The sequence below is a fragment of the Lytechinus variegatus genome, chromosome 2 (genome assembly GCF_018143015.1).
Source record: "Lytechinus variegatus isolate NC3 chromosome 2, Lvar_3.0, whole genome shotgun sequence".
NCBI classification, from domain to species: domain Eukaryota; kingdom Metazoa; phylum Echinodermata; class Echinoidea; order Temnopleuroida; family Toxopneustidae; genus Lytechinus; species Lytechinus variegatus.
Window position 1 is genome coordinate 3,252,261 of NC_054741.1, and position 27,125 is coordinate 3,279,385.

A 27,125-nucleotide genomic window follows, 5' to 3' on the forward strand; every position below is an offset into this window, starting at 1 on the left:
TCTCATTTTTCAGTAATAATTGGTGAAATCCAGTGCTACTTGGTGGCTCTGTATCATCATCATTATAACAATATTAGATTTACTTATTATTGTAACATCAATGGAAACCTTATTTAATAATTTTGATAGTTTGCATTGCAATACTACATGTATTCCAATACTGTTAATTGCACTTAAATCTACCTCAAAGGTAATTTTTTGATGCAACAGGGCGAAGGAAATTATCTTGCATATATCTGATTTTTATAGCTAATTATAAAATATATCATAATAGCTAACCCAAATACACGTTAACAAAAATAAGAGATGAAATCATGTATATTTCTTTTGCACATACAAAATTGTCTTATTAAGAAATATTTCACATTTCTTGCATATTTTCTCTCATGCTGGCACGATATAAAGTATTTACATTAAAAAAAATGTCTGGAATAGTATATGCTATACAGGATACTATGAATTATTTCATATATAACAATATTTCTATAATATTTCATACTTTATGTATGAAGTTGAATACTTCACCAATACAGAAAACATAACATGTGGTGCTATATACATGTACACATATATGTATATATTCTTGTGCACTAATCTAACTCTAAACTAGGAAAGATACTTGACTCAGAGACATACAATAAGCCAGGCAGAACTATTTAACAAGGAACAGCCAACATAAGTATGTAGCCAACATCCAGGAGACGGTACAGCTGGGGTCACGACACTGGACGTAGATCACAGACAGAGGGGGTGCTACAGCATATAGGATACATTACCGGTGGAGAACTGGAGGTGAGAGGTCCTTCTTTTCAAAGTATTCTGAAACTTGTTTTGGTACCTCCGCCAAAACGCATTTGGCTAGCTGAGCAGCAGAGGCCTAAATTTGAAAGAATGTATATAATAATCATTAGGAAAAAATGCCCAAGTTTTAAGTGCATGTATTAAAGAGACAGGATGTTGATTACACACTAAAAATGAAAGCGATGATTACTTTGTTTTGTGATGTCGAACAGAAGTAATAAATAAATAAGGGAATTCATTAACACTATATCAAAAAACATGAAAAACACATAGAATTGATAATTTTAATAACAGGTCAAACTATGGAAAGAACTGAATTAAAAATGTTATGACTGCAGGCTTTTGTGTTGTACTAGAGTCCCAGATTGAAAAACATAAACATGAAATTTGATGACATTTGTAGCATAATGGGATGGTTAGATGCAACAATATGATTTAAAAAAAATACATATCAAGATGACCAGAAAGAGTTATAGAATGAGCAATCTAGATAGTGATGTTAACATTTTCAAAAGGGACCATCCTTTCAAAACTTATGACTTGTAATTGTTATAAAATATATATCATAGTTTTAAATATAACCTCTTAAGAAAATTTTATACAAGTTAAAGAAAAAAAGACACTTAATGATACAGAGAATACTATCAAGTTTATACAAAGATCCATCTAATATTGAGAAACTTGAGAGTATTGAACCTTCAAACTATGTTTTGGTGAGGACAATAAGACATAGAAGCCATTACTCTGGACCTACATGTACCTACTTGAAGTCTCTAAAAGGTACATAGATGAGTCTTGAACCTTCAAACTATGTTTTAGTAGGGACACTGAGGCACAGAAGCCATATCTCTGGGCCTACCTATTTGAAATCTCTGGGCCTACCTATTTGAAATCTCTGGGCCTACCTTCTAGAGACTTCCAAAGGGAACATAGATGAGTCTTGAAACTTCAAACTATGGTTTGGTAGGGACACTAAGGCACAGAAGCCATACCTCTGGGTCTACCTTCTAGAGACCTCCAAAGGAAATATAGATTTGTCTTGAACCTTCAAACTATGTTTTTAGATGGACACTGAGACATAGAAGCCATACCTCTGGGCCTACCTGTTTGAAATCTCTGAAGGGTACAAACTGCACGATGTCCCTTGCTGCTGGCTCTCCACTCGGTGACTTCAGAACGCCGTCATCGCCATCCAGCATCCTCATGTCAGTGAAGTCTGCCTCTCCGATGCCAACGATTATAATGGACATGGGGAGATGGGAAGCTTTGACCACCGCATCTCTGGTCTCGTAGATGTCTGTTATGACACCGTCTGTCAGCAGGAGGAGAATGAAGTATTGCTGTTCAAAGAAAGGAGGAGGAGAATTAGCTTTTCAGAGAATAACAATGGTGGTTTCAGCTTTACCATGGTATAAAACCATGGACAATGCAGATTTTGTGTAAATGCTTACACATATTACATTGCATACACTAAGGAAAGTTCAATAATACATGTGTGTGCCTTATGGGAAAAGGTGCTTTAATTCATGGTTGAAGTGTAATACACAAGAAATTTGTATAGTCCATATGAGGTGCCATTGAAATCACCTTTTTGAATTCAGGCCAATATGTTTTCTAGCCATGGTTTCATAGTTATTTCATTTTCAAACACAAATATTGAGATACAAGCCTTCTTTCTGGGGCAACCAAAAGAAGAAAGAATATCAACATAGTCATTACCACAGTGGGGTCACTGTCTTGCAGATTTGCATGCATGACTTTATTGCAAATGTAAATGATCTCATTCTGGATCAATTTACGGACATTTAGGAAAATTAAACCCCTATGTCAAAATATGGACAAATACACACCTTTTTTTTTTAAATTCAAGGAATATATTGTCCTCAGATTTTCCTAGAAATTTACCCACTTTCTGCAGTTTTGGAATTGATCATGTAGTCCGAATATCACATTTGTTCTTTTGAGCTTACCGATGCTGTTTTGTTCTCATTTAAAGCTGCATGGGCAAACTTGGCAACATGGTTGATGATTGGTGCAACGTTGGTAGGACCCCACAACGATACTTGCCGAATACACGACTGGTAAGCTGATACGATACCACTGACACCTGCAATAATTTTTTAAAACAGAGTGAATAAATCAGTCATAATAATAATAAAAAAAGAACAACAATAATATGCTACATCTACATAGCTCTCAAGACAATGCTTCTAGGCACTGCATTCTATTACTATGGCTTTAGCACAGCTTCAACAAATGGGCACTTGAGCATTCAAGGAATTACTTCCTACCAGGTACGCATTTACTACACCTGGGTGGAGAGTGGAAAATATAGATTAATCCCTTGCCAAAGGATGCAAGTGCTTGGGTGGGATTTGAACCCTGGACATTGTGATCCAAAGTCTGGAGACTTAATATCCACTTAACTACAACACCTCTACAGTGATTGTTGTGAGATCACTGGATGTAGACATTTTTCTAAATTAGCCACTCTCCATCCAAGCATAGAAGGGCGATGGCAGGAAGAACAGATAAATAAGTGAAAAGTGAGTTCACATCAAAAGAAGATATCCATAGTCAAGGGTTGAAAGGGTTTTCTATAACCAATCTTAGGTAACAGAACAAATATTTACATCTACATGCTTTGCCAATCAAAATAAGTTTATTGCCTCAAATTTTTGACGATATATCCTTCGTCTTCTCCTGGAGTAATAAATGAAAAATCTAAGGTAGTTAGAGTGTGTATTCATCTTATGGGAAAGACTTTACAGGTCAAACCTGTGTTAGTGGCCACCTATCTAGAGCAGCCACCTGTCTATAGCACCCAATAAAACATATCTCCATGGATGCAGATTGTTTCTATAAGAACCTTTACATCAAGGCATTTTTTTTTCATGTTTGTGTATAGTGACCACCTTGTCTGATCACAATAGACAGGTTTTACTTTACATGTACAAGATTTTCAAGAGGGGGGGGGGGAGGGGGGTCTTTGTCAAGAGAAGTTTTGAATGAACTTCAATAAATGTAGAATCAAATTCTTCATACTGGGTTAGAACAAAAAAAACTGGATAAAATGAAGGAGAGGAATATCTATTTAGGAAAAACATCTTACGTTTAATGTTATGCTACTTAGATCAAGTTAACACATATTTTAATGAATTTGGTCTTCTGGGTTTGATATTCAATTAGAAATGCAGATTGAATAAGTAAATTACTCAGCATTTTACTTGGCACTTGGCTAAGCAAAGAGCTTAATCTCATATTCAGTTCAGTTCAAAGTATTTCACTTTATCAAGCCAACTTTAAGTAAATTACCCACTTTAAACAAAATACTTACTAATAACCATTATGACATCATACAGCAAAGCCAAATAATGCGCAATGTATGTATTATCCATCTGCGCGGAGCATGGTTGACTTTGAATATGCACATTTGTAAATTACATGCTAACCAGACTTTGGCCAGGTAGGAGGCTGACTTATATTTAAGCAAAATAGCAATTGAAAAGCAAAAGTGGTTCAGCATTACGAGTAAAATACTCAAAATTATGGACTAAGTAAGGAATAGAATACCGGCACAAGGGCCCATAACACAAAGCTTAGCAATCATTGTACAACCTTTATTTTACAATCGATTTCATTGACTACAATTACAATTCAATCATGAAAGTCGAACATACAATTAATCGCTAACCTTTGTGTTATGGGACCCAGCACTACAAATTAACATAAGAGCTTACCTGCACAGAAAGGGTTGTTTGGCTGGAAATTGATAGGGAATTCATGTGAAACCGTTCCATTCGGGGGAATCTTGGCACCAAAACCTAACGCTGGAAACAACTTATCACTGTGAAAGGGAGAGAAATATAAGGAAAACATGACATCACAGCCTGTTCTTTCCTTCTAGTTTGCCTTTCTATCATCAGTACTTATCTCATTGGTCCTGGATCATGATTGAAATCATTTATCTAGTGTCATATATCTATCTCACATATAATAAGTATCAGTACAAGAATCACATGCAGTAAGCAAATAATTACTGTTGTTGAAAGTGATTACGAAGTGATTTGGATGTAGCTTTCTATTCCGTAGTGAATAGTGTGTACATCAGTATCACATACAATGTGAAAGTTTTTCTTATTTTTCTGAACCGAAAAGTGATTACTTGGTTTAATTGGCTTAATAATGATCAACATGTTAAGAAAATGACAACTGGGGCCCGTTGCATAAAACTTTTGCCATTAAAAAAATCTGGCAAATAAACAAAAACTCTGGCAAACAGAATTATGCCATTGAAAATTACACATTCAAAAACTCTGACAAAAAATTTGCCAGTCGTGAGAGTGTTTTTATGGCAAAAGTAATATGCCATGGGCTCCTGAAGTGATATAATATGGCTGAATTCAAAGTATAGCAAAGACCTTCCCTAGATGATTTACCTATCATAGTCTTGTATGACTTCACCAACAGATACGATGGCTTGTGTGTACTGGTTGGGAGATTCCAAATTGATGAAATGTAGTGATGACTCCTCGTTAGGGTCACCGTTTGACCCGGTGAAGTCGATACCCACCTAAAGGTACCAAAAGAGGAACATATACATGTATAATACTACAACCAACGGAGTGGAGGATGTGCATGTCATTGGTATTTAGATATGTCCTGTGTTTGATTTAATCACCTTTCATATGAGCAGGTTATCAAATATTGAAATGCTCTTTTATCTACATAAACTGGCAAAATTCTACCTTTACAATTTTCACAATTCTTATGTCTTGTGCATAAACTTGACAAAAGGAAGATACAGAAAAATACCAATGTTGCTTATCAAAAGTATAAATAATCAGACAGTCTACAACATTAGCAATTTTCAAAAAGTCATTAAAAACTCATCTCTTTCATACTTTGTAGTTTTTAAAATATTACATTTAATTAATTCATTGTAAGCGCTTTAGGCCTAATGGGAAAAGCGCAGTACAAATAATAAGTAACAATAATAATAATAATAAATACACGAAGAACTGCTAGACTTACTGTGAAGTTGATTTGGCAGCCACCCAAGATATAATCTAAAAATGTGTAGACCCTCTTCACCTAAAGGATAAAGGAGAAAAAAAACCATTAAATGAAATTAGTATGATACACACTCTACTTATACAAGATAGAAATGGGATAAAATTTGCTGCCTTGCTGGGCTTTATGATTGTAACGTACGCCAACTCACAGTCATCTTGATCTGGTAGAAGTGTGGTAACCTGGGTGTGCACTATACATATCATGTAGCGATAGCAACTGCTTGAGCTAAAGTCCTTATGCCAGGCAGGCGATGACATATTGACTAAAAATCAACCACCAGCCACCAACAAAATAGCACCCCCGTTATCTAAGGATGCACCTGTATTTTTCAGATCAAATAACTAATTGATTCCTAGAAAAATATTCCTAGAAGATTCATCTCATCAAATTAAAAGGTATACTGTAGTCAACCTTGTATAAAAGAAAACAAAGATGCAATTACAATGATATCACACTATATCTCCATTGCATCTAAAGAAAATGTAGAAATTTACAATGTCTTGCAATACACATCACCCACACTCAAAGTAGATTTCACGTATGCAAGTCTTCGCAAGATAAAACAAGTTTGTTAAAATACATGATGATAAAACATTCTCAAATGCTTTGTTTTTAGCAAAAAGTCATAAAATATCTTATTTGGATTATCTGTAGTACAGCCTTCATGTTATTTAGTCTAAAAAACACACATACAAGCACCCTCACATGCACAGACACACAAAAATAATTGAAAAATTGTTGAAACAGCCTCTCCTTCGAAATCCCATATACAGATCTTATCCAAATGGAAGAAAATCTCATTAGGATGCTGAAAATACAACTGAAAATAAATGATTGAATGTACCCAAATAAATACAATTTACCACACATTCCATACGCTGATCAAAATACTTTACGAATTGTTAAGCTGCTTAGGTATGAAAAGTTCTGACGCTGTTTGACGTCATCCAGACAACTGCATCACATTTGCTGATTATGAAAAGTTATAAAACAAATACATCTCCTATATATATAATTGCCATCAAATACCGTAAGCATCACACGCTTTCCAAAATAAATCCATGAATTAGGCTGAGAGTGAGTCAGAGAGCCCCAAAATACCTCTAGAATTGATCACACACCACGTAAATTCCCCACTTATCATTTGGGTGTCCGTAATTACTCATCGTCATGGCGACAACATGCTCTGGCTACAGACGATTATGTACGTACAGAAGGCACCGGACTATATTCATATCATCATAAATCAGAAATGCTCTAATTCAATTCCACAAAGACTTCTGTTTTTATTTCTTTTTTTCCATGGGCAGCCTTTTTTTTTAACAGCTCATATGATGTTAGAAGAAGAGACTAACAAAGAGATTTATGGTTGATTTTATCGCTTAATCAGGACAAAGATGCTCTCATTTCAGTGATAACCACGAGTGCCAATATATCTTCAGCTACCAAATCAAAATAAAGAAAGGAACATGATACACTGCTACAATAGTTTACTCAAGTGGACATGTTTTCTTTTATATATCAGGCCTATTAACGATCTGTTCTGTTTATGTGTTAGTGGTTGTTTATGTGACACTTCAATTTAGATTCTGCTGCTTTTTTACAGTGGACATATAAATCATATGTTGTACTGATAAATGAATGACCACTGACTCTTGGTCTCAAGAAACAGCAATAACTCATATAATAAAATACTATGTCCATTTACCCAACATGACCTTTGACCATGATCATGTGACCTCAGACATATGCAAAACAATTTGATTACCCTTATGTCTATGTTTCATGAACTACATGTGTAGATCCATAAACTTTTAAGTTATGATGCCAATTCAATAAATACCCTCAACACGGCCAAAGTTCATTGACCCTAAATGACCTTTGATTTTGGTCATGTGACCTGAAACAAGCACAAGATATTCAGGGATACATGTTTACTTCTATGTCCCAAGTTTCCATGAACTAGATTTATCAATAATACTAAATAGGTTCATTATTGCGGATTGAAATAATTGCTAGAGGGTATTCATTTGTCTCGCAATCTACTATGGTCAACAAGGAAATTCATGATCACTCTCGCAAAAAGTGTTCACTGGCTTTCTAGGAAATTCGTGATCACTCTCGCAAAAAGTGTTCACTAGCTTACAAGTTCACGAGCTTTCGAGTGCCGCTGCAACTCTTTATCAAGTGACACGGATTGTTCGATATCGTACTCTATTTATACTAACCTCCAAGACCACAAACGCGAGAACAATAGGTGGGCACTGATCCGTTGTGTGATTGGTCAGGAGTTATGCAAATAAGCCGGGGGTATATGCAAATACGCCGTGGGTCGGCAATATGCAAATGAGACCAAAATTGGCGGGCTCGCTAGTTTCCCGTGGGCGGGGGTTGACTGGCTGAGCGGTCCCTCGATCGGGGCCGGGAACGATCGGGTCGGCGTGCACTGCCAGGTAAGGGGGTATTTATGTTAGTTATGATGACATTTCAAAAACTTAACCTTGGTTAAGATTTCGATATTAATTCCCCCAACACGGTCTAAGTTCATTGACCCTAAATGACCTTTGACCTTGGTCATGTGACCTGAAACTCAGGCAGGATGTTCAGTAATACTTGATTACCCTTATGTCCAAGTGTCATGAACTAGGTCCATATACTATTTTAAGTTATGATGTCCTTTCAAAACTTAACCTTTAGTTAAGATTTGATGTTGACGACCTGCCACCGCCTCCGTCGGAAAAGCGGCGCCTATAGTCTCGCTCGGCAATGCAGGCGAAACAAAAACCGAAACAATCTTTATAAAAATGTTACATCTGCTGGACAAGTGTGGAACAAAAAACTAACACCCTAATTTTCAATAAAAGAGGAATCACCTGAATCTAACTTAAATTACAAACTCATAATTACAACAAGTGGAATGCCTCTGGCCGTCTCACCTGCATCACGCGGTTCAATATAGCAGCAGTGCTGACTTTGAATACTACTCTAACTCGCACAAGATGTTCAGTGATACATGGTTACTCTTATGTCCACTTTTTATGACCTAGACCAATAAACTTACAGAGATATGATGGTTATTCAACAAAAAACCCAACATGGCCAAAGTTCATTGACCTTACATGACCTTTGACCTTGATCATGTGACCTGAAACTCGCACAGGATGTTCAGTGATACTTGATTACTCTTATGTACAAGTTTCATGAATGAGATCCATAAACTTTCAAAGTTATGATGGTAATTCAACAGATACACCCAATTCGGCCAAAGTTCATTGACCTTTGACCTTGGTCATGTGACCTGAAACGCGCACAGGATATTCAGTGATACTTAATTACTCTAATGTCCAAGTTTAATGAACTAGACCAATAAACTTTCAAAGTTATGATGGTAATTCAACAGATACCCCCGATTCGGCCAAAGTTCATTGACCTTAATCATGAGACCTGAAACTTGCACAAAATGTTCAGTGATGCTTGATTACTATTATGTCCAAGTTTCATGAATCAGATCCATAAACTTTCAAAGCTATGATGGGAATTCAACAGATATCCCCAATTCGGCCAAAGTTCATTGACCCTAAATGACCTTTGACCTTGGTCATGTGACGTGAAACTCATGCAGGATGTTCAGTGATACTTTATTAACCTTATGTCCAAGTTTCATGAACTAGGTCCATATATTTTCTAAGTTATGATGACATTTCAAAAACTTAACCTCAGGTTAAGATTTCGATGTTGATTCCTCCAACATGGTCTAAGTTCATTGACCCTAAATGACCTTTGACCTTGGTCATGTGACATGAAACTCTAATAGGATGTTCAGTAATACTTGATTAACCTTATGGCCAAGTTTTATTAACTAGGTCCATATACTTTCTAAGTTATGACGTCATTTCAAAAACTTAACCTCAGGTTAAGATTTGATGTTGATGCCGCCGCCGTCGCCGTCGGAAAAGCGGCGCCTATAGTCTCACTTTGCTTCGCAGGTGAGACAAAAATAGAATGAGTGGAAAATATGCCCCGCCTTTTTTGAAAATCCTGGATCTGCCCTTGACTGGACTGAATAAAGATCAAACAAATAAATAATCAATCTTTAGAAAAACTACCATCAACACTACAAAAAGGGTGGTATTGCATATGAAGCTATATATCCCTTGTCAAAATTATAACTTTTACAGGACCTCCTCAAGAGCCTCATTTTTGTTGTTAACCTTGTGCATTGGGGATTATAATTGCTGACCAATGCAATCATTTCATTTTTAAATGACTTCACACTTTTTGTAAATATCTTCACAAGTTAGGGTTCATACATCGTCCTTTGAGCTTTCTCACTTTGTTAATAAGAGAAGAATCACACTGTAAAATGACCTCACACCTCAGTATGGTTGGCAAAACAGAGTATTTCTAATCTCTTGGCTTTATATTTAGAAATTACCCTGCTCCTCTGTTTCACTACATGTGGTATATTATGTTGGGATATTAGGTTTGTAAATGACTTTACTGAAAATAAGGGAGAGTGCACAAACTGAGGATCAATGAGGCTGATTTTATCATTTGTGACCAGCCACCACAAAACCAATAATTAACCAAGTACAAAAATGAATTTTGAGATTTTTATTGAGTTTGTAAGACCACAACCTCCAACTTCAAAATGATAACTTGTCAACATTAATCACTAACAACCCTCACAAGTATTTGGTTGAATACAGAATTTCAGCAAGAGCTTTACAAGTAGAAAACAAGATTTAAATTTTTGGGGGTTCACTCAAGCATGAGAAGTGCATACTGTCAAGCAAAATGAAAAAAAAAGCGGTGTCACAGAAACTCTTGTATCTTGTTTTTTTAAATTCAACTTTACAACTTAAAATTTTGACAGTGAGGAGATGAAGAATTACTCATTCATATTTAAGCTAACATCGATACCATTAAAAATTTGGTCTTTAAAATTTAAAGACCAAATGACTATATTTGGCAATTGACAGAGAATGTTCCCCGAGGACTTATTGTTGGTTTTGGGGTGACTGGACACATATTGTATATTCTTTTATTAAGAGGTTTGTCTACATCAATAGATTACCTTCAAGGTGGCCTATTCTTCAAACTGAAATGCACTAAACAATTTAAATGAGTTGCAGTTACTAACAATTGATTAAGAGGAAAGAAAACTGAGAAAAATTTCCCTCATGGACCCTCAACCTCATGAACATTCAGCATCATGGGTAGACCGGGAAAATAAAGGTATCATATAATTGGTTGTTTGACATCATACTTGGGGACGGGCTGTATATCATAGAGTACCTACATGCACTTTTCTGTAGACTAGAACACAAGAATCAATTGCAATTCCTTGCTTTCTAATATTTTTATTGATTTTATCACTGCACCAAAGTCTTCTCACCTATCTTATTATATACATGTACCTCTTTCTTGCAGTATATCTCCCAATCTCCTACATCCTGCTTTACTCACATAAAGGCATGTCTAAAATTAAGTTCCTCATTCTAAATTCTGTGCAAATAAGTTTTAAAGTCGTGAGTTCAACTCACATCTCCCTATTCTTCCTACCTTGAAACTCCCCTTCACAACCTTTATAAAAACATATGTAAACCATGACCCTCCCTTTCATTCCTCCTACCAATAATGATTCATCTCTCCCTAACCACACCCCTTCCTTTCACCCTTCTACCAATAATTGTTTGCGTCTCCTTAACCATGCCTCTCCCTTTCACCCCTTCTTCCAATAATTGTTTACCTCTCCCTAATCATTTTTGTTTTCATTTGATTCCTTTAACAAATCTGCCCAAAGAAATGGAAGTCTTTTGTTCTACCTTTTTCATCCACCAATCTCTTCATAGGCAATAACCATCAAGAACCCCATCTTAGAAACTATCACCACCACCACCATCACCCACTACCACCACCACCATTGTCATCATACCCCTACCCAATCCCTTCTATGGTCATAATGCTGCCCGCTACAACGCACACCTCCGCATTACGTCTCAGAAATGACTCACTGAGCTATTTACGTCATCTCGACACCCAATATCATTAAGTATTCATGACTACCTGTCCACAGTGTTAACATTCCTAGGTCAGTCAAGATCGCTGGTCCTGGACCCTCTAAACTATATTCTTAATTTGTTATTTGTTTGGATCTCCAAATGAAACATGACTATATACACCTCACACAAGACACCATCATTACCACACTTAACTACAAATACTAGCACACCCCTGCATGGGCTTTTGAATCTTTTCTTCAGTAAAATGCTACACACATACTTCTAAAAGAATAATGTTTAAAAACTAGTTTGAACTAGAGTTCAGTAAATGTGCATTATTATACTATGTTTGAAATGGATGTAAAATCAAACAGCATTCCGTCCTTTTACTCAAAGGACAGATATAACACAAAGTAATAGTAATAAAGAACATAAATTATATTAGATTTCTAACTTTTTTTCCTCCAGGAAATGTACAATGTGGAAACTTATCTTTTACACAAATCCTACCAAAAACAAATAAATTAATTATATAGGATTTATATAGCATACTAATCCACCTTTTTAGGTGCTCAAGGCGCTCCTTCTCCGGTACTCATGACTTTTTGAGGAATTACTTCCTGCCGGTAACCATTTACCTCACCTGGGTTGAGTGCAGCACAATGTGTTTAATTTCTTGCTGAAGGAAACATGCAATGGCTGGGAATCAAACCCACGTCCCTCACCCATAATGTCATAAACAGCATGTTAATGCTATAGCTCAGTGTCAATATCATTTTTGTGACATGGAGGTGAAAGGGGGATTCCTAAAAAGGAAGCATTGTACAAGTCACACCTTCTTTGACAAGACTCACAACACGGTGTCAGTGAAGGCATCATTTACACACAAAAAAAGAGAGAAAAGTTTTAGACTTACCTCACAAGATTTAAGAAAGATAAGGCCAGAGTTCTGGTAATTCTTCTTCTTTGCTTTCTTCTTTGGGTTAATGCACTCCCATTCAACCTACATGATAGGTTTAGATACAAGATTTACAGAATGAGTACAAAGAAGAAATTATAGTTTTTATTTTCCTATTTACACTCATAAGAACCTAATGTAAAACTTACCTCCAATCGCTCAAAAATTCATTGTGCATTTTGCTGTCTTTTTAAGAAATCAAAGGAAGTGATATGAAATTGGGAAAGATTTCCATGTGTGACATCACAGATCTCGGTTGCATTGCCAATAGGAAGATCTCATCTGTGTTGTCAATGTTCAAGTGCTAATAAATTGTCATTTGTCCAATTCCCCCCAAAACAATTTTTATTGATCTTGTTCTTTGATTTTTTTTGTGTTCACATATACTAAATTGATAATTGATTTTATTCTCCTTTCATACTTTTTCATATTAAGTTTCTTTAATAAAATTGAAAAAAAAAACCTCTATTTTTTTTAAATACATGCATCTTATCACCTATTGAAACACAATGCCAGTGTAATTCATTGCTGTTCCTTTTCCTCTGTTTTTATAACAGCATTTATTGTTTGAAAGCGGAATTATTTAGCACTTTGGTAAGTGTATCATCACTGTCTAAATGCATTTTTTTATGCAGCTAAATTTTATTTAATTATCATGAACCACTTAGTCTTCTCTATCTCAAATTATTACATCTAATCAAGTTAAAAAATGGATGAATTTATATGAAAACATAACCCAAAGAATGCCACGTGCATATTTCTCCTTATTTCACCTTATTTCAACTTTACAAGACAAGAATCAGTAGTGAGAGTAGGCAATGTATAATTAAATTCTTCATAAGCTGAAATAAAAATTACAATATATGGTGATGAAAACTTAAATCTTCAAATATCTGTGAGATTTACTAGAGTAAAATTTATTCAGAAATGGATGAAATATTGGAGAAATTAACAAGGATGTGTGAGTGATGGTGTTAAGATGGTTAAGCATCCAGAGAGCAAAGACATCTTTCACTCATGCTGCAAGGAGATTTCTTGGGGCCAGTTTCATGAAGACTTGCAATTACTATATTTATGGTATGATGGGAATAAACTACCCTGGTAGTTACCATAATGGCAATGAAAGCCTTCCATGTAACAGGGTCTCTGGAGTGAGCACCCATGATATGTTGCAGAAAGTAATGATTTTGAATGGAGTGCTTTTAAATATCAATAACCAGAAATTGTGAAGGAAAATCAGATATCTTTTGTTATTTGTTCATATATACAATAAATTATATAAATGATGAAAATTTTGAGACTCTTTAAAATAATTTCCATGCCTATTCTCTTTTGCATTCACTACTAAAACTTGTCTTTTAAGTTGAATGAAATGAAAAATCAAATTTGTCTAATTCAAGTATCTATGCAAGGAATGACATGACTTCAATTCATGCTCTCTCTAGTAATGAATACACATATATACACAAGTGCTACATAATGGCCCGGTATGCATGATTTTGAAAAAGACCACCCTCTGTCATTAACAATGGTACATGTCAATGTATGATAATGAATGATGGTACAAAGTTCTATATTTACACAATGATTATAAAAATCACATCATGATTTAACAAGTGTTTAACAAATTGAAGAGATCTGAAATATATGTGATGAAACATTGTGTTGGGTATGAATTTAGAATACAAAAAAAAAAGAAAAACAAATATGATCAAATTCAAGGAGTAGATATTTCTTAGAAGAGAGGAAAAGTTCAAGTACAGATTAATCCTTAGTTACATTTTTTCCTTTGAAATTCTGCTGCACAAATGAATGCCCTATATTTTTTTTTTATCACAGAGTTTTAACAACTTGGCCCTGTTGTCTTGATTTATGGTATCAATACTTAATGTAATTTTACCATTCTATCAATACTGCAGGTGTAATTATCATTCTATTTTTACATAATTAACTTTGTACTTCTTTGTACCATAATCACTTGGCTTATTAGATTTAGGGTGGGGGAGGGGGGGGGGGGGAAGACCTCAGAAGGCTTCAGCCCCCATTTTTTAAAACAAACATGTGTAAAAAAAAAAAGGTAGATATCTATTATTGTGATTTTCTGGATGGTCAGCCTTCCCCCTTTCGGCCCAGCCCCATCACTTCCAAAAAGATTTGAGTTTCAAAACCCTGAGTTTATATGGATATATTTACTCTGTAGGCATTGCTTATTATCTGTTAGCATAATTGTAAGAGTTAATTAACTAAACACTTTGTACAGGTGACATTTGACCCTCCCATAGCCCCCAAATAAGAAACCATTAGTATTTTTTATTGTCTTTAAAAGGCTTATGATTTAACAAACATGATGGAATAATCCACCTGACCTAATAACATTTTCATGTTGTTATTTAGACTGCTGAAGTACAAATGTAATGTTATTGACACACATTAAAAATGTGTTCAACTTTATGGTGGGTATAAAATGTATTAAACAAAGGTTTGACAGAACAGAGTACTTACATATTTCATTTGGTAATTCCACAGCTGAATTTGGGAACAAAGTTTTTTTTTCCTTCTCAAATTTGTTTACATGACTCATCTATAAACACTTACATTCACATTTAGGTCACAAAAATAACATTTTTTGAGACAGAAAACAGACAAAAAGTGTATGTCATTGGCAGATAACATAGGTAATATCCTAAGTGGATACAAAAGAGGTTATAAGAAGAAAAAAGTGGTAAATTTCATCTTTAAAATCACTTACATAGTTCATGTAATTTTTTAAATTTACTGACATCAACGCAATGCCTTTTCATCATTTTTAAACAAAACTGATGAAATTTGTAACCATATCAAAAGTAAACCTGATATAAAGCAGCACGAATTTGATCATGTCTAATATTTGCATAAATTGAAAATGATTACTAAGTAGAAAGGTATAATCGATATCCATCAAATTTTCTATTAATACCAGTGGTATTTCAATATATATGAATGCAGAACCAATGAGATTTTTTTTCCAGAAAATAAAATTGATACCCAAACACACAAATTTCAGATCAAAAAACTAAAAATAGTGTGCAGGGGGAAATGGGGGGGGGGGGGTACTCAAATTCAACTCCAAGATGCACAGGAATGAATGGTGAATTGGAAAGGGAAGGGGTAGGTGGGGAGAAAAAACCCACACAAAACCATCACATTAAAAACAAACAAATATCTTACTACATGTTACCACCTTCTAAGACTCAACTCACAACCATTCTTGTTAGTTAATTGAAGAAAACAAAATACCAACATATTTTTTTGAAAAGGGGATATTCACCCACATGCTACAAAATATGACAAAAACTGAGTGAGACAAGGACAACAAAAGTGACAAGATAAATAACATACTTAAGGAAGGGAGCACAGCAAACAAACAAATAAAAAAGTGTTGAAGTGAGAATAAGCTCTGATGCTTCGGCTGCTAATGTGATAATCACAAAAAAATAATGGAACAAAAATTAAGTTTAAAAATGTTTTGTTTCAAATTTTAATAGATTTTTCATAAATTATGCAGTGATGTGGGATGGATCCAAGATCATCTAATTGAAGGCTGAAGTCTCAAAAAAAGAAGAAAAGAAATAAATAGAGGTAACAGGGAGTGGGAGCAATAGCTTTGATATCTTATTTTGAATGTGAATCTATAGTAGCCCATACACTGCATGAAGGGAACTGCAAACAATCCTAAGAAATTCTGGTTATGATCATATAGCAATTCGAACACAAGACAGAATTTGTAACAACAGGCCATAACTTTCCTAAATGATGAGAAATAACTTGTAAGATCAAAATGACTGCTTCCATTCTCTTTCCAATAACATGAGTTTCCCTTTGAAGAAGAAGAAGATGCATCTCAGCATTAGAGAGACTGGTGGCAGATCCTTTTCTCTGCTGCACACCTCTCCACTCAAGGGGTCAATGTCAAATGGCATTAGTGCAGATGAAGGAGACGTAGATGGGGTCACCGATCGATTTGCCATTGAGTGGTGGAGAGCAAATGCCTTGGCGCACCTGAGCAAACAATCGGAGGGCTGGCCGCTCTCCCCGCCATCAACAACAATCACATGAGAATACTGTGGATGCAAGGATGCCAAAGATTAAGGAGATGCTGCTGCTACAGTTACACCAACGACATCCAACTCCACACTGATTGATGATATATCACTGGAAATAAAACTATACATTCTGTCGAGCTGGATTCAATTTGTTGGTGTGGCTGTGGTCTAAGTCTCATTCAGATATTGAATGAAAATCCTTTGTTAAGAGCATCGAAACTTTCGTATGTATGAGGAAAGAGACCTTGTTTTTATCTTCTAGCTGCACAAAACTGTGAAGTCATCCACTTGATGAGATGATGAGTTAAAAACATGAGACCAGTACTGTCGACACTACTCCCGTTCTTTCCTTATCTCTCTTAATTTCTTCTCTTATTCTCCCCCCCCTCCCTCACTCATTCTCAAAATTGACCTATCTTCTGATGACTGTATGGAATTCATGTTCGTTAATGAACGCATCCCTTGCTAAATTGAAAGTGGTAGTACAAGTCAATAGAGTGCTGATGCATCATGGGTATGGTACACCAATGACGATGGTCAAAACCAATATAATGTGTAAGCGGGGGTGTGGAAAAAGGGCATCTGCAGCCAAAATCGAAAGTTTGCTTCTGTTTTTCCTTTCTCAGACCAGTTTCCCCAAGATAAGTGATGATTTCTATGACTTACTACACCAAGTGATCATTGAAATCATTGGTAGAAGGTACTATTAATCAGGCACCATGATATTGGATCTTGATTATTGTGACATTTATGAGGATTAAACTGTGGAGTATATAGTTGTGGAGAGATTTTACGTTCCATCAAAGACAAAGTTATTTGAAGAAAAAAGAATTACAATTATTTCTGGCTAAAAAATTTGCAATCATTGAACCAAATTTAGTTGAAATATGAATCAATCCTTTGGGAATAAGGGTAGTTACACCTGAATTAATGGGTAGCTCCAATAAGATTATTTATACAGTACCTATAAAGTATATTCATAATTCAAATCTTTCAGAATGATAGGCATTACCCCCAGAGGAGATCAATTTCAATCATTATATACATCTATAATAATCCATTGCATCTCCCTGAAAACTGTTTGCTACTTTGACTAGCTGTTCATAACTGTCAATGGGGCAGAAATGAATTGGTATTTATCCTTCAGGGGGGTAATTTATGCCCAGTCAAATTTCCTAACACAAGATGAAGATTCAATGGGAAAAGTATGGGAAGGATTATTATACTAGTGAATAAGAACTTGAAACCTCTTATATGCTTTTCACACTGCACTTTTGTCCTAAATTGGTGGGGCTAAGGGGGGGGGGGTCTTAGCCCCACCAATTTCCCGGGGTTAAGCTTAGCCCACTTCGTTTTCACACTACGTTTTAGCAAAGTGGGCTAGCACGGTAAATAGTACGGTACTATCTGGCCCTGCAAAAAAGCAGGGTTAGCCGGCTTATTGTGGTGCTAGCACCACAATTGCGGTGCTAAGAGATGCAGTGTGAAAACGAAACAGGGCTAAGGAAAGTGGGGCTAAGCATTAGCCAATCACAGAAGTCGAATTGCACGTTAATCACGCTCTGTTTGGTAAAACCATCAATATTTATGAGCTGAGGGATAGTCCGGGGTTAAGGCATTAACCACGGTTGAGCAGATAGTATGGGGTTAAGAAAGACAGTGTGAATCGAAAAAAAGATAGTATGGGGTTAAGGATAGTCCGGGGTTAAGGATAGTATGGGGTTAAGGAAATGCAATGTGAAAAGCATATTAGATGGGGATTGTAGTCATTTTCCAGATATTTTTTTTATTCAAGGTGGAGTAGGGTATCATAATGTGGGGATATCGTATGCACTGAGGGCGCTTCAGCCAATCCTACTTTTTTCAGTAATTGTATACCAAAAACACGATAAATTACAATGTTATAGTGATTTATTGTTCTGCATTCCCTGGCAAGAGCCAACTTCAGGTTTTGCGACATGATTATCTACAAAAGATTGTTTATATGTACATAAGTGTTTAACAATATTTCTGCTAAATGAATGTGTCACAGAAGTTGTATTAGCACCACTGATGGAATTGAACAGCTTTTCACTTTGAAACGAGGGCAAACAGGAGAGTCAATGAGTGGGCCACACACTAATTGCAGATACCATACTTGCTGAGTCAGGAAATGATGTGCAATTAGGTGAATTTTCAAGGCCACTTTGACCAGAGACTATTGGATTGGTTGCAGCGCAGCCCAGTCCTAACATCACTATTAATAATGAAATCCTCCAACCATCTATCGATTGCTGGTCTCTGTAAGTCTCTTCGTATATCAATCAGGTTATTAATTATCTACTTGTATATTCTTGCTCCTGTTTTAATGCTGTAACCTTGCCATTAGGGAATAAAATGGTGTTAACCACAACTTTAACTCCTTCATCGCTGAATTCTATGTATATCCCAAACAAGGGGGCTCCAGGTTTTACTCAAGTGATCAACCAATATATAACCTAGCAGCTCAAAACAAGATTTTTTTATAGAAAATATCTGGATGTATAAATGATGATTACGAATCACTGACAAATTTGCTACATGAAACTGCCTTTAACACCTCTTTTCTTGCAATATCCTTTCATTCATTCATTCATTCATTCATTCATTCAGTCATTCATTCATTCATTCATTCATTCACTCACTCACTCACTCATTCACTCACTCGTTCACTCACTCGTTCATTCATTCAGTCATTCGTTCATTCATTCGTTCATTCATTCATTCGTTCATTCATTCATTCGTTCGTTCGTTCGTTCGTTCGTTCGTTCATTCATTCATTCATTCATTCATTTAGTTTGTTTGTTATAGTTAGTTATTCATTTATTTATATATCACTCAAGGGATGGAACAACCTATCAGTAAATGATGTTTTCCGTAGAGGTCCATACAAGCCTACCCAAGAAGACCATGGATGATAACTCCTATCTCCCTGCATTCATTGATTGCCCTTCTACTTGCTTGATTAGAGCAGAGGTGGTTTTCATGAATCATCTTGCCAGCAAGATTCACTGTCAACTTTGGTCTCAGCCAATCACATACAAGCATTTCACTAACTCTTTCCCAGTGAAAAATCATTGACAAGGCATTTCCTGAAGCATTCTCTGAAATATACAGTGGCAAAGGAGCAGGTGCTTCAATCAAAAAGTACATCTGCAAGATAAAGTTCCTCTGCATAAGATCACATTGGTCTCTGTGATAAGAGGCAATTCCCCTCACACCTGAGAATTCCCTACGTATCTTCCAATATGAATTGTCATGGAAAACTCTCCTATCTACCCTATTGGTCTAGGGATTCAGGAATAAAACTTGGAGGGGAAACCAAACTTGGGTGTGTAATCAATGGGGCACAGCTGTTTTCTTGAAAAGTCCTGACCAGGGGTGCAATACAATTAAATCTTCAAAAAAGAAAGGCCAAAACTTCATTTTAGACCATGGACAAGAGAATTTACCTTCTAGCTTCCAATCAGAAAAAGTCATGGAGTACTCTCTTCTCTTTACCCTCTCAATCTAGGGAAATTGGAGGGGAAACCATCCTTTGGTGTGTAAAATATGGGGGGTACAGCTGTTTTCTTGAAAAATCTTTAACAATGATACAATATAGTTCAATCTTCCAGAGAAAAAGGTTAAACTCTCATTCCAGAACTAGATGCATTGCTTCAATATTAACTTAATTTACTATCATTTAGAGCAGGGGAAAACTCAACCAGACAGTAATCTATGAGCCCTGAAAGGTTAGAAAAATAATTTCACAAGAGAAAAGTTGAAGAATTATTCACATCAAAGACTTTGAGCCTCAACCAGATTAGCTTGCGACTCAAAGTTTGATATGTCTTGTAACAGTGAATGTTCATACGATAGGCAGACAACACAAAAAACAAAAATAACAAGAAACAAACAATTAAACAAGTATCATTTACACGGCAGTCTATCTCAAGCTTCATTGTAAAGTGATTTATGTTGGTGTATTGTTTCTAGTCACAGGAGTCTTTGGCATAATCTGCCCCCCCTCTCACAAAGAGTTGTAATTGATCCAATCAATTACAACTATGGAAAGCCAATGACCTAACATTTAGAATGCACATGTCTGATAGAGTGTTCATTGTCAAAACATATCCAGTATGCCCCTCCTTGTTTACAAAGGGGGTGTACACTTTCTATATTAAGAATAATGACATTGATGGATTTCCATAGTTGAGCTAAATAGGATAAATCACAACTCTTCATAAGACAGAGTCTTGATACTCAACTGTTTTAATAAGTTTGTAGACTCACTACTGGAGAAATGTGATACCCTATTCATTCAAATGCTCAATACATTTTTTCCTTTCAATATTTATGGTAATAGACTAGCAAAGAATGATTCAGTAACATATTTTTACCCATCATGGTGGATTTCTTTGGTTTTGAACAGTTTAATAAAACACACTGGATGTGTTAGAAGTTAGTATTGCATTGAAGTGATATTAAAACACGCTCAAAATATCATGAATGAGTAGCAGTATAAAACGTTAGGATGTGCATTGCGGATACAGATGGTATAGAGTGCATGTTAGTAAGTGAAGATAAGAACAATACTGCTTATATATGAAGTGCTGTTAAAGAAAAATATAGTGTGTTTAAAGAAACAGAAACATCACATGCTGAAAATAATGACCGCTGTGACATTTACTCACTTGAGAAAAGGAGAGAAAAATATCAGAAATGTCAGATTTTTAGTATAAATCTTTAATTACAATTCAACTGAAGATAATCTTTTATTTTTTTCCAAAAAGAAAGCTTCTTATTAAGGACAATTGTAAAGGAACATATAAAATTTCTCATATCATGACAAAAGATTACAGGAAAAACAGGTTGGCGATATTATGTTCTCAAGATCAGAGAAATCAATAATTGGAAAGATTATGCACTTTGTTGTAAAAAAATCTAAAAGGAGGATTAATTTTGAAAAAAAAGGTATATGGATGAAGACAAGGATTAATTTGGAAAAATAAGATGAAGGCAAGTTTTGATATGAATGCATTAAGAAGTTGCTGAGATTTCAGAAGAAATAGAAATTTATAAAATATTTGTGCTAAAAAGTATGGATAAGAAGATTTTAAAGGAAGTAAGAAATAATATCGAGTTTCAGATGACTGTTACAGAAAAGGCTAATTGAAAAAGTTATTGGAATATTTTTTGTCTGGAAAAATATGTTCCTTTGTACCTCACGTTTGCCGTTTTCAATAAATTGTCTTGCGGATGTGTAGAATTCCCCTATCAAATCGTTTGCACTACCCTCGTCATGATCGAAACACATGACCTGTTTGGTAAAAGAAAGAAGAAAAATCAATGGCGAAAACAACAAACAACTAAAAACTAGTGAACAACATTAAAATTCATGGCAACAACAAGTTGTTAGTCTATCATGTTGAAACTCATGTTGTAGTTTATGGAAGGGGGTTGGGGTCAAATGTCAATTGCCAGAGTTTGTGCCTCATACTCCATGGAATGTTATATGAATTTAACATACAATCAAGTCAATTCAACATTAAGCGACAAGTAATTTTCATAAAACTTGCCCTTAAAATAAAATGAAGAGAAATTTCCAAACATCTATGAAGGTTGTAAAAACAGCAAAATGCATTGCTGGTGAATTTCAAGACTTTTGGTGTATTTTTTTATCAAATTTCATCACATAAAAGAGGGTAATAAAAGTAATATCTTCATTTATAAAGCTATATTCATATCTTCGTTAACAGCTGTTGCACTTGTTAGTTACAAATGTGCTAGTGACAAAATACACACAGCGAAAAAGAAAAGAGGTACTATTCATTATTTAAAATATTACAGATTATATTTTATACAAATTCAGTATTCACATATTAAAATAAATTTGAACCATTCACTAAGTGATGATAATCACAACTTATTGATGAGTCAATTAAAAGCGTTTCTCAAAGATATAAAGGCAGTTCATCATTTTAATTGAAGAATTTCAGCTTGTTGAGTCAAGTTAAAGGCTAATTTGAAAGAAATATGTACCAATTGAGGAAACTTTCAGAACTTTCACTCATTTCTTAGCCTAGTAAAGTATTATTACCTCCTTCATCTAATATGCAATTCCTTCATGCTATTAAAATATAAAATTAGGAGCACATATTTTCTTCTTCTTTGCTGAGTGTATATTGAAAAAAAATGTTAGTAACAAAATAGAGTGGCATATCAAAAACAAAATTCACAACTTTTCACTGGCAACAGTGTTGTAAAGATATGAACGAGCTAGCATTTACACATATTTCCAAAACATTTTGATTCTGTGAAACATTATCAATTTCTTCAAACTCTGACAAGATGACATAAAATAAAAGTGATTGAAAATTTGAAGGATGAGGTAGTGAGGTGTTGAACGGCAACTCTGGTGTGATGGGGGTGCGGTCTTGATGGTGGTGAAGTGGGGGTGGGGTCAAAAGGGTGTGAACATGAGTGTGTGTGTATGCAGCAATGCTATTACGGAAGAATAAAAATAAATAAATCAATCAATCAAACACGGATATCGAGATCTAAATCAAAATCAAATGAAAATCAGATGGGCATGCCACAGCACACCGATGGATTCCATTCCGAACAAGGTGGGTGGGACTACCTCTTTCTTGTCGCTGTGAACCATTTGTCGTACCGTCGTCTCACATGAGCCAATCATGTCGTGCCGCCCGTCAAAGTCGTAATCGTAGCAAGCTATCTGTGAACGGGGGTGGGGTTGTGGTTAGCAAGTTCATCCTTGGGGTGGAGATGGTTTATGATTATTTTCCATTTGATTTTGTATCAGTTGCTCTTTTCTTTGCAAATCCAAATATGTTAGGAAATATCACCGCTGGGAATTTTGCCAACAGTAACAAATATAATTTCCCAGTGATTTTTGTTTGTAAGGTAACCATAGAGCATATTCAAATTAATCAGTCACTCAGCCTTGAATTATGATATCATTTCAGTAATGCCATGCATTATTTTAACATATATGTTTTAAATGAAGATACGATTTACCATAACGAACATTATTTACCCTGTTAGCAAAGTAAATTGTTAGTTTATAAAACAAAACTCAAATTTATCATATAAACTCAATTTCAGAAAGATCGAGGACTAGGTTAGAGATATGAATGATTATGCTAGAAAAACCTAGTATTTTTTTGCATTTCATTTAATATACAATTTCATACAAACAAACATAATAACAGACTATAAGAATTGTTTGGATTTCTGAACAAATCCGATACATGATTACAGAAGGAAACAAAACCTGCAAAAGTTAATGCTGAACATGGAAATGAATAAAAGAATCCTTAATGAATAGTTTCATCATTTTAACCCATTGCGTACTGGAATCATGTAATCACTGTACTAAACCTATTGCAATTACATAATTCAGTAGTCATAGGTTCATCATACTTACCTTTAAGCCCAATGATACTGCTGAGAAAAAGAATGTGAGCAGTGATGGTAAAAGAAGATTCCCAAAACAACAACAACAACAACAACAACAACCACAAATAACTTATTTCTCTTGATACTGTTCGGTTTTATCAGTTTGGTCAAGAAGTCCATTTAATTTCTTTTTTTACCCTGGAAAATTCTAACAACACTCATATCTTTGGCGGTCATCCAAACAATCGTATTTATACACTATGACAGTGCAAACCCATTTCAGAGAAAATCAACTTCAAGTGTACTATAATTTCCACACTTTGTTCCCCAGCCTCACAACATATTCATTGCTAGAAAAATACATGGTTGGAAGGACCAAGACAATTGCCTAACATTGGTATCTTTGTTTTTACACAAAACCAAGGATCAGAGAAAATATAGCAAAAGAGCTTTATGTTCGTAATTTCGGTTTGAGTGGTTTAGATTTTCCCTGTAAAAAAATGCCATAGGGGTAACAATCCTGATCGCAATTTCATCGCCCGCTCTTTCACTCGCAAAGTCGATGCAGTGCACATATGACAGTTTGGCTGACCACGCCTTGCATATTAAGTGCATGGCTTCGTGCAACTGTTGTTTGCTTTGCTTCATGTTTCCAATGGGATTGGCGCATTTTATCAACAATTTGTATGAAATCGCCGTGAAAATCCCCACATATCTCAGAAACTAAAATAAATTGCTGGCTAGAAATTTAATCATATATAGAATAGGACTTGTACTTTCATTCTCTACAAAAATCTCAAAATTGAGTTTTTAATCAAAATTGACTGATACGACGGTTCGGATGAACACCAACATTATGAGCAACAATTGCATTTGTATTGTTCACTTAGAAATTCATTATTCAATTCCATCGTTTCTAAGCTATTGAGAAAAAAAAATGGAACTATAGCTGCATATCTGTCAGCACTAAACATTCTTTGACAGCAATGGCATACTAAATTATTGGAAAGAGCAATAATCACATTTTGTCATTAAACCATATGTACATGTATGATGATGGAGCAGTAAGAAATTCATTACCACTTAAACATGAGTTGCAAAACTATTGTTGAGGGGTTCAATTTAAACAAGAGTTTCACCCCCTAATCAGAAGATTGATCTTAGTTCCTCTACACAATAATTCATCATTCAGCATTTCATTTCATGCTTTAAAATAAAAGATACAGAAAAGTCAGAAGACGAATCCCCCTACCAACCAAGTGCAAGTGGTCAGTTTTTAGGCACACTGCCGCTCTGTTAATATTACAGCTGTGCTATATGGGAGAACATCACCCGACCTGACAGGCCATCCCCCCCCCTCTCTCTAAGACATCCTCGTTGCAATAACCCAAGGTGTTCGATGACGTCAATGTAATACTACTGAACCCTGGGAGTTGGTGTCCAAACCGATGCATGCGTATGTGTGTATGAGTGACTCAGATGAAGATAAGAGTGACAGAAAGCAGAATATTGTAAATGAAACTAGAAAGAAAGAGATGGAATGAGAGAAAGAAAAAAAAGAGAGAAATGGAAAAAAAGATGGAGAAAGGGGCTAAGAGGAAGAATGAGGTGGAGAAAAATATTTTTAAAAATGAGAAAGATGGAGATAGGAGGAAAGAGATAAACAAAGATTGAGATAGAGAAAGGTGGGGGGAGGAGGAAAAAGATGAAGAGAAATGGGGAAAAAAGAGAAAGATGGGGACAGGTGAGGGAGAGGAGGAAAGAGATGGAATGAGATAAACAAAGATTGAGAGAGATAGAGAAAGGTGGGGAAAGGAGGAGAGAGATGGAATGAGATAAACAAAGATTGAGAGAGATAGAGAAAGGTGGGGAGAGGAGGAAAGAGATGGGGAGAGATAGAAACAGATTGAGATAGAGGCATGAAGTGGAGAGAAGGAAAAAGATGGAGAGAAATGGGGGAAAAAAGAGAAAGATGGGCACAGGTGAGGGAGAGGAGGAAAGAGATGGAAAGAGATAAACAAAGATTGAGAGAGATAGAGAAAGGTGGGGAGAGGAGGAAAGAGATGGATTGAGATAAACAAAGACTGAGAGAGATAGAGAAAGGTGGGGAGAGGAAGAAAGAGATGGAATGAGATAAACAAAGACTGAGAGAGACAGAGAAAGGTAGAGAGAGATAGAGGAGGAAAGAGATGGAGAGAAAACAAGAGATTGAGAGAGATTGGGAAAAGATTTTCTTGTGCTTCATTTAACTTCATAATTTACGAAAAATCCCTGGAGGGGGCTTCGGGATAGTTCTTTTTTTCTTCTTCCTCAGCTCTCATCTTTCTACCAGTTATCATCATTATCATGCTTACATGATGATATATCTTTGGAACACTGCCTCTCTCTTGCGCATAGCTAAACCAGGTCGGATATTGGAAAGAAAAAGCATTAGATGGGTTTTGGAGCAACTGTGTCATGTTCTGTCTTTTTCCACTTCAGAAATGAGCCCAATTTTGCCTTTTATACAATCAAGATTCAAAGAAATGGAAAGGGACTTCTGTCATGTTTTCATGTTATTTTAATGAATTTCAAATAAATCTCCGAAATTACATACTTTTTTTAACAAATCACACCATAAAAAATTAAAGAATTTAATTTCTTAATTTATCAAGTGCATTACAAAAATCTTTTTTTTTTACTTAGGTACTGCCACAATGACAACTAATACAAAAATATAACAAAAAATGAATAGGAATACAGGATAAAACATCATCTTGAAAAATACAAATTTAATATCAC

At 35.4% G+C, this 27,125-nt stretch overlaps 1 protein-coding gene across 2 annotated transcripts in view; it reads right to left on the reverse strand.

The window, feature by feature from the left end:
* Positions 1-27,125, reverse strand: part of LOC121407080 (copine-3-like) — a 65,748-nt gene that overhangs the window by 1,425 nt on the left and 37,198 nt on the right. The window contains exons 7-14 of one of the 2 annotated variants that reach the window (XM_041598003.1): positions 22,147-22,242; positions 12,799-12,885; positions 5,836-5,895; positions 5,241-5,374; positions 4,542-4,648; positions 2,772-2,908; positions 1,905-2,141; positions 777-877 (exon numbers count right to left, since the gene is read on the reverse strand). In XM_041598003.1, the coding sequence (XP_041453937.1) occupies positions 777-877; positions 1,905-2,141; positions 2,772-2,908; positions 4,542-4,648; positions 5,241-5,374; positions 5,836-5,895; positions 12,799-12,885; positions 22,147-22,242 (959 nt within the window). Of the gene's footprint in view, positions 1-776; positions 878-1,904; positions 2,142-2,771; positions 2,909-4,541; positions 4,649-5,240; positions 5,375-5,835; positions 5,896-12,798; positions 12,886-22,146; positions 22,243-23,565; positions 23,662-27,125 lie in introns of both variants that reach the window. The other variant, XM_041598004.1, reaches the window with a different exon arrangement.